Here is a 13,149-nt window from a genome sequence, read left to right as displayed (position 1 = left end):
GGCGGCGGCAGCGGCGGCGGCGGCGGCGGTGGCGGCGGGACCGGGATGGAAGGTTAAGTCCTGAGCAGCAGTAGCAGCTGCAGCCGCCCGGGGCCAGGCTGCGCGCCCCGGTCCCCTCCTCGGCCGCGGCGCGCCGGCAGCCCGGTGATTCGCTCTCTCTCTTTGGCGTTTGAAGGGAGCGCGGTGACTGTCCTTGAGCGCGGAGGGGCGAGCTCGCCGCCAGAGCGCCGGAGCAAGAAGAGGCGCAGGAGCGGCGGCGGCGGCGGCGGCGGCGGCGCCCGAGCACCCGAGGGGGTCCGAGCCCCAGCAGCCGGCCAGCCCCGCGCCACAAAGGGAGCGCCCCCGCCGCCTGGCACGCCACCTCCCTCCCCAATGTCCTCGGCCATCGAGAGGAAGAGCCTGGACCCATCTGAGTAAGTGCGACGCCCCTGCCACCGAGGGTCCAGGGCCTCGCGACCCGGGGCGGCGGGGTGGGGCGGGCTGCCGGCGGGAATGCTCCAGGTGCGCGCCCGCGGCGTGCCCTTGGTTCCCTCTGCCGTGCGCGGGGCTCCCGCATCCTCTTGGGTGACCCCGGGGACACTGGGAGAGGGGCTGGTGGCGGGCGGCAGGAATGCGGTCGGCCCGGCGCCTCAGCGGGCCCCTCGCGGCTCCCTGGGACGCTCCCTAAAGCCACTTCGGGCCAGAAAGTTTGCACAGGAACATGCGCAAGGGGAGGTCAGAGGCGCGCCGGTGCAGTCCCGAGAGCCTTCAGGACTCGATTCTGCTCCCTTTTCCCCTCTCGTTTCTTCTCTTTGTCCGTTTGGTCCTGGAAAGGGGGACACTACAAGTGGAGCCCCCCACCCCGGGTCCCCGACGGTCCCCTTCCGGGTCCGCAGGTGGAGCGGTTGCCCACGGCGCCGGGGACCCACGGGTGAGGAGGTGCGAGAGTTCACCTCGGAGCTCACTCAGGCCTCCAGAGACTAGAGCAGCCGAGCAACACGGGAGTTAGTCTGGATACGCGGACACGCCTCTCCCCTCGGAGTCCACCGATGGGAACCTTTGAACCTCCAAAGTTAGTGCACCATTTTGGATATAGGTGAATTTTTCCGGAGAGCGGAGTCTTAAACGGCTTTTGTCACAATCTCAAAGGGTTTAGGGTCTGGGAAACAGAGCTCTAAATGAACCGCATTTGTTTTCTGAGCCCCTGACTGGCTTGAAGTATTCCCCTCTTCCCAATCTTTACCTTCAGCCCATTGCTCAGTGTTAACATGGGGAGAAAGGGATGTTTAAGATGTCATTTTCCCGTCAGCGCAAATGCCCTTTTAAGATTCATTAGCTGTCTGGTTTTGAGAATTTTTATTCCTTTGAAGTCCCCATCTAAATCCTTTGAAGGGATTTGTTACACAGACCAAAGGAGCTGGTTAATGACTTGTCCATTTGTGCTTTTAAGAGGCATTTGTTTTGTTTTGTTTTCTTTTCCTGCTTTAAAAGAATTGTGCTTTCCTGATTGAAATACCTCCTCCTCCCAATTTCAGCCTCCTATGGTGTTTATATACCTGGGTTTTACCAGCATAAAAGCTCAGCGTGTTCTCATAAAACACAGGAAGTAACCATGATCCAGTGAGAATATAAACATCACTATTCAGTCTTGAAGGTTCAGAAGCCAGATCTACAAGGAGTCAGGTTTGTTCTAACAAAAACCCAGCTTCCTTAAATTCTCAGGGAAAAAAATAACATTGCTTTTTTTTTTTAAGTATTTGTTTAGGAAAACTCTGGGAAAGGTGCTTTGCTCACTTTTTTTTTATTTTTTACAAACCTAGAATGACAACTTAGCTCTGAGTTTTCAGAGCCTGGGCAAGATGATAGTAATACAATAAGAGAGTGCATTGGATGAATTACCTTTGAAAGGTGCCTAATGCCTTTTCGATCAATAGAACTTGGTCACTAATCTTTTTATTAGAAGATAAATCTGGAGGTTTCAGTTCCCTGAAGGAAGTTTGCTCCTTTCAAAGTTTGTGCTTTTTCATAAAGAGACTGGAAAATTGAAACATGTTCACCTCATAACACAGCAGGCATCTGCGGAAGGATGCTCAGTAGGGTGCTCTTCTCTATCCTTTGCTTCACTGTTTGCCCAGTGAAGATAGGCTCTAATTGGAGATGGACCAGCTAGCTGAGAAATTATTGCAGAACATTTTCCCCCCATATCTTTCTTGGAAACTGTTGAGAAATTATCCCAGAAATCCAGGCCAAAGTGTATTGAGGTGTAATGTTCAGATAGGCTCTAGGAGAATGTAAAATATTAATTAGAGGGTGAGTCCCACAGTTATTGGCTTGGAACCTCCACCAAAGATAATGTGATATTATCTTTAATTATAGAAAGATAGAGCCAATATCTTATTCAGTCCTTTCCTATCTCATATTAGGCCATCACAGACAGTAGCTTTTTGGCTTAACATTTCTCCTGTGGACCACTACCCTACCAGATGCTTCAGTGAGTACATACTTGGGTCAGTGTGACTGAGGTCAGTCTGATCAGCAACTCCAAATTACACCCAGAAACTTGCCTAGGCCTATGCAAATGAAGCATTTAGACAGAAAGACAGCCAGAATTCACACACACACAGATTTCCTCTACTGTGCCATCGGTGGCCCCTACTGCCTCCCTGTGAATAACAGGAGCAGTTCATTTCAATTCCAGGCAGTTTTGCACCAGCTAAGTGCAAATTCTCTTCTTTCACAGTTGGTTGGCAGGATCTGCGTCAGGGCATCCAGTGGTGCTGAGGTTCCATGAATGTTTCTGAAAGCCTAAAGTAAGGCCACGGGCTGTGAAAAGGGAAGAGAAGTGATTCTGAGGCACGGGGAAATGCTGGGTGTTTTATTTTTCAGGAGGGAGGGTGGAAGTCCTTATACATAACCTGTGGAAACAAAGACAAGTCAGGCTTCAGTGGATGTTTAAAACTCTATTTAAAGTCTGGAGTTTTTAGGAGATAATTAGTTTGGGTTTTACAGTTCCCTGGTCTAAAAGGAGATCATCTCACAAAGGACCTTCATACCCATTCTACAAAGTGTGGGGTCGGTTTCAATAGGCTTGAATATTCACAGGGAAGTGTGCACTTTAAAGACAGAGTTCTCTGAAGGTGTCAGAGTGTGTTATCAACACTGATTCCCTGAGCCTCATCCTTCCTAAGTATAAAGGGCCTTAAATGCTGTGGGCACAGGCCAGTCAGGATGCAAGGTCACCAAGTAAGCCAGCATCAGCTGGAAATAGGAGACACAGATTTATATCCTCAGGGTACCAAGGGGGAAATTCCCTTTGGGAGTTTCACAGTTAGAAGCAAGTCCATTTTTCCAAACATAACAGATTTTTGAAAAATAGATTTGTGTTTGAGTGAGGTTCAAGAGAGCATTTGTTAATTGCTACAGATCAACAGGTCCTCAGTTTTTCCTATGTCCCATCTGGTGCCGGAATCATTTCTTGCACCCTATTATTTTTTTATCTTCTTCTGGCAAGTAAAGTTATTTCTTTTAAAATGTAAAACAAAAGGATTCAGATTCCAGTTAAGTGAACTGGAGACACTATATGATTTTGTAATGAAAGAACACATGTCACAGGCTCACTCTTAATTGCCTGGAGGAGATTTCAGTGTTTAATTGCCTTCCGCACTCTCTCCCCATTCTCTTTCCTAAATCAACTTCATGCGAATCAGTTTTGCTGCTGTAAAAGTGTTCATGTGCAAAAAGTTCTGTTTGATCTCCTTTATAAATATAACAGTGGCTTTAATCAACACCTGAGATTTTTTTCCTCAAGGACTCATTCCGTAAGAAGGATAGGATGTGGAGTTTCTGTTAAAAATAATAATAATGAGAATTTCTATTATATCTTGATGGTATTTTTATTTGGGAAAGAGAAAGCAACCTAAAATAATTTGGGGCCCCTTTCTTCCTCATCTCTACATTCGTGCAGTTGGAAAGGGATGGAGTCCAGGTGGCGCAGAGATTCAAAAGGGAATTTGAAGATGTTTAATCCACTAGTTAGTCACTGTTCTGGCCACAAGCAGCTCTTAGAGTCCTGGTGCCTCCTCTGGGGTTGGGCAGTGCCCTTGGCTCCGGGATATGGGGGGAGGAAAGAGATGAGGTGTGGAGGTCGAGTATGAGGGGAGGGGGGATCAGGAAGAAGAGAGACCACAGGTCTGGGAGGGGGCTGGGCTGTAGGTGGAGGGGGGTGTGCAGTACCCTTTGCCTGGGTGCCTCTTGGTGCCTCGCCCTTGTTTCTTCTAGGATCTAGAACGTAGGGGCTAGCCCCTTTCCTGTCCTAACCCAAGGCTGGAGGGGCCTCTCTGCCCGTCGTTGGCCCTAGGTGTATGCTCTCCCCTCCTTTCTCCGATGTCACCAGACAATTGAGTGAGGTTCTCTGCGGGGTGCAGTGTGACTCCTGAGCCCCTGGTGCTGGTCTCCCCGAGGTGAGGCCATCCCTAATGCGTGGCCTTCCTTCCAGGGAGCCGGTGGACGAGGTGCTGCAGATGCCCCCGTCCCTGCTGACATGCGGAGGGTGCCAGCAGAACATCGGGGACCGCTACTTCCTGAAGGCCATCGACCAGTACTGGCACGAGGACTGCCTCAGCTGTGACCTCTGCGGGTGCCGGCTGGGCGAGGTGGGCCGGCGCCTCTACTACAAGCTGGGCCGGAAGCTCTGCCGCCGAGACTATCTCAGGTGCGTCCTCGCCGCCCTCCTGGGGCCCTGGCTCTTCTCCCTGGCGCCTGCCTCCTGGGCCAGCCAAGATCACGTTGGTCTCAGCTGCCCTGTGCAGGGGAGCAGTTGACCTTTCTTCCTGTTAGAGAAGCATGTTCTCGGGGACACATGCCTGTGTGGTCCAGTTCTCATATTTTAAAGGCAAGAGAGTGATGAGCACAAAATTCAGAATAGTGGTTCCCTCTGGAGGTCAGACAAGGAGAGAGGGTGGGAGGAGGAAGACGCAGGGTATGCCAAGGGAACTGGGAATTTTGAAGCTTGTAAGTTTGAGGGTAGATTCCTAGCAGCTCATTTGATGCTTCAAAAACATATGCATAGGTTCTAAGTATTCTTTTGTAAGATCTCGATATAATGTGATGATATATTTAAAAAGAGTAGCATGGAAACATATACACTGCTGCTGCTGCTAAGTCGCTTCAGTTGTGTCTCACTCTGTGCGACCCCATAGACGGCAGCGCACCAGGCTCCCCTGTCCCTGGGATTCTCCAGGCAAGAACACTGGAGTGGGTTGCCATTTCCTTCTCCAATGCATGAAAGTGAAAAGTGAAAGTGAAGTCACTCAGTCGTGTCTGACTTGTCGCAACCCCATGGACTGCAGCCTACCAGGCTCCTCCGTCCATGGGATTCTCCAGGCAAGAATACTGGAGTGGGGTGCCGTCGCCTTCTCCGAACATATACACTAATGTATATAAAATAGATAGCCAGTGGGAACTCGCTGTATGACTCAGGGAACTCAATCTGGGGCTCTGAGACAACATAGAGGGGTGGGATGGGGTGGGAGGCTCAAGAGGAAGGGGACATGTGTATGCCTATGGCTGATCCATATTGATGTATGGCAGAACACCACACAATATTGTAATTATGCTTCAATTAAAAATAAATTTTAAAAAATTGAAAGTACAATCTAACCCCAGCACTCCAAGCAGTTCTGGTCACAGCAGGAAGGCCCTGAAGTCAGCTGTAGATTTGAGCCCCGGCACCACTGCTTTCTAGCTCTGTGACCTTGGACAGGTTATATAACCTTCCTAAGTCTCAGTTTCCTCATCTGTAAAATGGGGTTATAGAATAGCAGTACCTGCTTCCAGAAAGGGGTGGGAATTAGATGGGGTGGTACATGTAAGGTGCTTGGCGTGGTGCATGGGTATCAAATAGATGTTAGCTGCTGTCTTTCAGTAACCCTCATGACATTTATCATTAGAGTCTTTCCCAACCTAATGAACAAAGTGATGGAAGAAGGGAAAGGCAGAAGAGGAACTCTAGAACACCCACTGAGAGGCACTGAAGATATCTCAGATACTCTGGGTCATACATTTGGCTATGTGAATTTTCTGACTCTCAAACGAGTGCCTTTGCCTGGAATGTTCTAGTTTCATATGAAATTTCCAGTTTCATATTAGCTGCGGCAGAGGTAACTCTATGCCCTCTGCTGTCAAATCAGCTTGACTGTGTAGCTGTCAGTTTTTTTTGCCATCTTCGTGGGGTACAGGGTCTGTGGAGCATGCAGCCTTAATGCACTAGGATCACCCAACCCAGGGAAGCTTGTTTAGACTCCAGTGCCCTTGGCTGCCAGGCCAGCTCTTTATCCCAAACCTGCCCTCAGAGCATTTTACATTAAAAAAAAATTGCAGGCAATTCCATGGTGAAGCAAGCTTATCTATCTGCCCAGAGACTGACAGAATAAGCATTTTCTCCCCCCTAAATTTCCTGATTAAAGTCCTTGCAAATTTGGTGGTTCAGAGAAAAGAAGTCAAGTTTCCAAGGATCATGATTTTAATTTTGATCCTTTATTATTATTATTATTAAGGAACAAGAACATAGAACTGGGGTAAATAGAGACCTGATTCTGCTCGCTACTAGTTTGCCAAGTCAGTGCGGAAAAGCAGACGGGTAAATGATTCCCACTGGGCCCCCTGACTACATCCCTGTCAAATCATTTGAATCTTATTAAGTGAAGTACAGATAGATAGAGTAAGGTCAAAAGAGCCGAGGTTTCTCCCTATCTCTGAGGTTTTATATAACATTCAAGAAGAAAACCCTGTGCTGCCTGGGCTTGTTAATCTCTTGCATTTTTAAAAAGGAGAGAAAAAAAAAATAGTCTGGGAGAACCCAGTGTTAATTAACTTGTGTCTTGGTGACATGAAATAATTCTTTTCCCTGCTACATTCCTAGGCAACATGTTAATTAACTCTGTGTTAGCGCAGGCGTTTCCAGCCATCCTTTCGTATTTATATTATTGTTATTAAAATGGGCAGGTGGAAGCTTCAGACATGACACCTCTTGACAGAGGAGAAAAATCGTTTCTTGCTGCAGGCATGGCCCTTTAGCCATGGACTTGTTTGCTTGCATTCTTAACATAGCTGACAGTGCCTTTGCAAAAGGCAAGTTGGAGGAGTGACGAAATGTGTCCTGGGATGGTGTTCAGTCCTTACCCCCAACCCCCCCACCTACTGTCACCCCAGGAGAGCTTCTCCCCAGGGTTTCCAGTTGCTGCCTGGCCTGTTAAAGTCTTTTTCAGACATTTAGCCTCACATAATCAGGAGATCCCCATGCAGGACCTAAATAAACTGTTAGTCGCTAAGTTGTGTCCGACTCTCTGCGACCCCATAGACTGCAGCCCACCAGTCTCCTCTGTCCATGGAATTCTCCAGGCAAGAATACTGGAGAGGGTAGCCATCCCCTTCTCTAGGGGATCTTCCCAACCCAGGGATCAAACCCACGTCTCCTGCATTACAGGCAGATTCTTTACCATCTAAGCCATCAGGGAAGCCTGAACCCAAATAAACCCTGTGCTATTTATGTTGTTTTGTTGGGAACTTAACAGTAGCTGTTAATGTCAGTACCGAGTCCAGATCCCTTTTTACAATTTTTGTGCTCAGTGCAGCCCCCACCGCCTATTGTTTTACCTTCAACAGCACCTTTCTGTTAAAGCCAGAAGCCTGCCCAGTACCACCACCCACCCACCCAATGCCCAGCAGACCTTGCCCAGTGGCTGGCACTGCCAGAGACCGAAGTCCAGTAATTTTGCCTGGAGCCAAGGCCACTTGGAGACATAACTTACACCCCAGAGTTGCCATGCATTTAGGCCAAAGCTCCCTTCTGGGGAACTTGGCCCAAGACTGCAAGTTGGCCTGCCTTCCATCTTCTGTCTGGTTTCCCTTGCCACTGTACCTGTTTTCCCTGATGGCACATCCTTAATAAATCCTGGCCTCAGGGTCAGTTTCTGGGATAGTCAGCCTAAGTAACCAATTCTTGGTGCCAGAGGTGAATGTGCACGTTAGATGTCAAGTCCTAGCTTATTTTCACTTAGTGAAGTCTCAGCACACCAGAGCTGGAAGGGGCTGTAGAGGCCTTCCTTCCCTTCCAGTTCTCTTGTCTTACAGCTTAAGACACAGAAGCCAAGGCAGAGGATGTGCCTGGCTCCAGGAGAACTGGCTGATTGGAGGTGATGTCGGGATCTGAAGGTATCTCCCAGATATTAATCCTTCATGCTTCCTGTCATTAACTGCCTGACGTGTGTTGTAATTTACCCCCCGATTTCCCTTTAATAAATGCTCCCCTTCCGTAAGGGCCACACACCCCAGGAGGTTGGCTGCTTTCCGCCCATGCTGTTTTGTGAGTCATTTATTCTCACTCAGGCCCAAACTCCTCTTACTGAACAATCAGGAAATCAGAACTGTCTTTCCACCCCATGACCTCCAAGGTGGCAGTTCCCGACAGTTCCAGCATCTGCTGTCTTGGGATGAAGTGTTCTTCCCCCAGTAATGAGTTTGCTCCCAGGTGGGGTCTTGAAAACACTCGGAGATCTTCGCATGGAGAGCGGGATTTGGAGGGAAACTAGCCAGCCTGGCTGTAACCGCGAGCTCTCTACCCACCGACCGCGTCTTCCTGGTTTCATTCATTCTGCTCTAAATTTCTCAACTGCTCTCATCGCCCCTACATCCTCTCAGAACCTACCAGTTGATTCTCTGCTACGCTGAAGTTCCTAAGAACTTCTGAGAAGAACAGGCATTTACCTAAAACTGCCCTGAAGGTTTCCCATGGAAAAGACCTGCTGACATGCCATGTAATCAGGCAGCAAGACTGGCCCCTTTGGGAATACCCCCAAGATGTATTAAAACCCAGCCAGTATTGGCTTCACCCTTGAACGCTGGTGCTTTGACTTGCTGCATTCCATCCTCCAACAGCCGGGTGAGGTTGATGCTTGATGACTGTCATTCCACAAGCTCACAGTCATCAGAGGTCTCAGCAGAGTCACTTAGGTACTCAAGGCCAGTCCTGCCTGAATCTGAGTCTTCTGATTCCAGCGCTTGTGTTATCCAACTCATGCGGGCTGATTCTCAAACTTCAGCCTGCATTAGCATCACCTGCCTGTATTCAGGACCAGACAGAGAATTGGGCCTCTACCCACAGAGTGTCTCAATCAGGAGGGCCTGAGTGTGCACTTCTAGCAAGTTCCCAGGGGATGCAGTGCGGTTGGTCCCAGGACCACACTTTGAGAACCACTGCGCTAGGCTCCAGCCTTCCCAGGTGGCACTAGTGGTAAAGAACCGCCTGCCAGTGCAGGAGATGTAAGAGATCCGGGTTCGATCCCTGGGTTGGGAAGATCCCCTGCAGGAGGCCACGGCAACCCACTCCAGTATTCTTGCCTGGAGAATCTCATGGACAGAGGAGCCTGGAGGGCTACAGTCCATAGGGTCGCACGGTCGGACAGGACTGAAACAACTCAGCATGCACTCGGCACCACCATAGTGCATCTCCTGCTTTGACACCGCATATTGCTTAAAATAAATGACCAGCCAACTGAGACTTGGGAGGGTCTTGATTTTGATGACAGAAGAGAAGTTTTTCAGAGACTTATGCCATTGGGCCAGCGAGGATCTTGAATTAGGATCTTCCATTCTATATGGAGAGATACTGCTCGTCCCTCTGGTGGCTGAGGAACTGTTCACTGTTGAGCTCCCTCCATCTCCCAGAAGCGGTTGTGTGCAATGGCCTGTGTGGCTCTGGAGAAGTTAATGACCAGCCCTCCCCATGGGTGGAATTAGAACCCTTGATGTGATAGTGTGTGGGAGGGAGCCTCAGAAAGATGCCCATTTCATTGCATTCCTCTCAAGAAGGCCCCTGGGCTTTACTCTTGCTCCCCTTCTAAAATAAAAGTTCCCTTGGGAGGAAACACACAATCCACACCTAAGCTTTTTTTTTTTAATTGGAGGAAAATTACTTTACAATGTTATGTTGGTTTCTGCCATACAACGTGAGTAAGTCACAATTACATATGTAAAACTATATATAATATATATATATATTCCCTGCCCTGATTTACCCCTCTAGGTTGTCACAGAGCACCAGGCTGGGCTCCCTGTGTTATAGAGCAGCTTCCGCCTAGCTATCTATCTTGCCCATGGTGGTGTATGTATGCCAATGCTACTTTCTCAGTTCATCCCGCCCTCTCCTTCCTCTGCTGTGTCCGTTCTCTACATCTGTGTCTCCATTCCTTCCCTGTAAACAGGTTCATCAGTCCTCTTTTTCTAGATTCCATATATATGTGTTAATATATGATATTTGTTTTTCCCTGTCTGATTTACTTCACTCTGTATAACAGGCTCTAGCTTCCTCCACCTCACCACAACTGACTCAAATTCGTTCCTTTTTATGGCTGAGTAATATTCCAGTGTGTGTGTGTGTATGCCACAACTTCTCTATCCGTTTCTCTGTCAGTGGACATCTAGGTTGCTTCCAGTTCCTGGCCACTGTAAATAGTGCTGCTGTGAACAGTGGGGTACATGTGTCTTTTTGAATTGTGCTTTTCTCAGGGTATATACCCAGTAGGGGGGCTTGCTGGGCCATATGGTAGTTTTATTCCTAGTTTTATAAGGTATCTCCATACTCTTCTCCATCACGGCTGTATCAGTTTACACACAGCTAACGTCTTAAATCACTTCTGTTAAGACTCTTTTCACAGAAGCAGGTCCTGGGGCATCCTAGAAGCAGGGAGAGAACTTGGAAGAGGAGCGAGTTATGCCAAACACAAATACCCCAGGCATGGTTTCATGTCAGAAGACCCTCTTCCTTCTAGGAAAGACTATGAATTAGTCACAGTCAGTTGTGGTGAGGTGCATGAATTAGTTGGCCGTCTGTCTGGACACAGCTCTTCCTTGCTTCGCGACAATTTGGAAATCCAGCCTACATCATGGAACCCATCCGCAGGCTCTTTCTTCCAGTCTCATCTCTGCCCCTGCCTCTTTAGCTTCTCTCTCTTTCCTCCCCCCAGGCTTTTCGGCCAAGATGGTCTCTGTGCATCCTGTGACAAGCGGATCCGTGCCTACGAGATGACGATGCGGGTGAAGGACAAAGTGTATCACCTGGAATGTTTCAAATGTGCCGCCTGTCAGAAGCATTTCTGTGTGGGTGACAGATACCTCCTCATCAACTCCGACATAGTGTGCGAACAGGACATCTACGAGTGGACTAAAATCAATGGGATGATATAGGCCAGGGGCCCCAGCAGCTCGGGGAGGAGACTCACTGAAAAGCCTCTGTCTCTGTGGGGTCTTACGCTCTTGGGCATTCTGGGGATTTGAGGGTGGGCTGAGGCATTTCTTAGGGGATGGTAGACCCTAACTGGGCACCGAGAACCAAGACACAGCATCCAAGTGACACGATGCAAGAGGGCAAAACTTAAATGTCACAAAATGACTGGCCTTGGGGGAGAACTTAGGGACAGTGGTCCCAGCCTCTGGGTAATAACTGACATGATTAGCCGAGGAGAGAGTCGTGGGGGGCTGCGGTGCCGTCATAATGGGACTTCCATCTACAGAGAGGGACATGTTCTGCCCAGACTTGTTATGTCTTTGACCCTTGAAAACTAGAGATGTGCAATTGATTTATTTTCTCCCTGGTTTTTATGACAACCCTGTTCCAGCCACTGTCCTCCACACGAGAGAAGGACAGAGATAAAGAGTGGCCATCCTCTTCTTGGCCACCTTCCCAAGGCCTTCAGCTTTGGACCCAAGGGATACTGCATGGAGACAACATTTTAGTTGAGAATGAAAATTGCGACTTTTAACCAAACAATTATTTAAAGCAATGCTGATGAATCACTGTTTTTAGACACCTTAGTTTTGAAGTGAGGAGTTCCACAGATTGTTTCTATACAAATGTAAATCTAAAAAAAAAAAAAGTTGTTCAACTATTTTATTATCTTAGATTATATCAAAGTATTTGTTGTGTGTAGTTTGAAAAAAACCTCTGCGGAAAATAAAAATGACTGACTAAAATGCAGTGTTGTGTATTTGGCAATGACTTACAATTTGGGATGGCAGAAAAATGACTTTATATTAAAAAGGAGAAATAAATAAGCAATTTACCTTTAGGTCAAATAAAACTTAGGTTTATGTGTGGGGTTTATAGGAGGCAGGCACATTTCTATATTACTAGCAATTAGTATGTAACAGGTCATCATGTAAGCTCAGAGGGACGTAGAATAATTAGATTGTTATTGTAAAACAAGCATTTCACTTCAGCATTGTATAGAGTGAATGGAAGGCAAGATCTTTGCCTTTGGGAAACCTGTAACCTAGAAAGGACGCAAATACATAAAACAGATTCCCTTTGGGAGAGAAGGTAATTACCTAGTTTGAAATGTGGCAGAGATGCTGAGCTTGACACTTCGATTTTCCAAGACGTGTGTCTCAGGGTGTTTTATGACAAGTGGTTAAAAGAACCTTGCTCTGAGGATTTAAAGCAGGCACCTTGTCTGGATGTTTGCCTTTCACTGCATCCAGGCCACCATGAGTTGGCTCAGAGCGCCACCTGCTGGTCATCACCTCTCAGGTCTCTAGTTCAAGAATGTCCCAATGACAGACTAACAGAGGTGTATTTCAATTGTTACCTAAAAATATTGGCAAGTACCACGAAGTCTTATCAAGACTTTAATCATCAAGACATCAGAAACATGCGTCTAGTACTACAGTTAATTAACCGTGATATTCCTTTAAAAACTTGAAGGTTTGCTTGGGTTTTGTCTGTTTTTCTTCTGGAGAAATAAGTGATGGCTCCCTTGGTCTGTAAAATACTAACAGTGGTTGGGAAATTTGACTGCTGAGGTTGGCCTGCTTAAATCAAATCTAGTTATATTGAGTTTCAGATCAGGTGGTGGAAGGGACTGCCAGTGGGGGATGTTTGTTCTAAATCAACAGAGGGAAGTGGTTCTCCGATTGTGGTCCCTGAACCAGCAATATCAGCATCACTTGAGAACTTATTAAAAGTGAAGATTCATGGGCTCCATCCCAGACAGAGTGCGTTGGAAATGCTGGGAATAGGATTCAACAATCTTTGTTTTAAAAAGCCCTAAAAATGCTCCTGACTCATGCTCAAGCTTGAGAACGTTCTCCAACATCTCCCAGTTTGGTAGAGCATCT

The 13,149-nt window shown here is 47.7% G+C and overlaps 1 protein-coding gene across 1 annotated transcript; it reads left to right on the top strand.

Annotated features, from left to right (window-relative positions):
- Positions 1-295: 295 nt before the first annotated feature.
- Positions 296-11,884, top strand: LMO2 (LIM domain only 2). Its single transcript, XM_068988689.1, has 3 exons — positions 296-413; positions 4,475-4,690; positions 11,001-11,884. Exons 1-3 carry the CDS (start codon positions 373-375, stop codon positions 11,218-11,220), a joined length of 477 nt encoding a protein of 158 aa, XP_068844790.1. The 5' UTR covers positions 296-372; the 3' UTR covers positions 11,221-11,884.
- Positions 11,885-13,149: the final 1,265 nt, after the last annotated feature.

This window comes from Capricornis sumatraensis, chromosome 16 (assembly GCF_032405125.1).
Source record: "Capricornis sumatraensis isolate serow.1 chromosome 16, serow.2, whole genome shotgun sequence".
NCBI lineage: Eukaryota > Metazoa > Chordata > Mammalia > Artiodactyla > Bovidae > Capricornis > Capricornis sumatraensis.
This window is presented reverse-complemented; position numbering and strand designations above follow the sequence as displayed.

Bases quoted from the DNA above. Each gene is read 5' to 3' on its own strand.
- LMO2 (XM_068988689.1), top strand. From the start codon at position 373: ATGTCCTCGGCCATCGAGAGGAAGAGCCTGGACCCATCTGA. The intron at 414-4,474 runs GTAAGTGCGACG...CCTTCCTTCCAG, and splicing joins AAGAGCCTGGACCCATCTGA to GGAGCCGGTGGACGAGGTGC. The intron at 4,691-11,000 runs GTGCGTCCTCGC...TCCTCCCCCCAG, and splicing joins TGCCGCCGAGACTATCTCAG to GCTTTTCGGCCAAGATGGTC.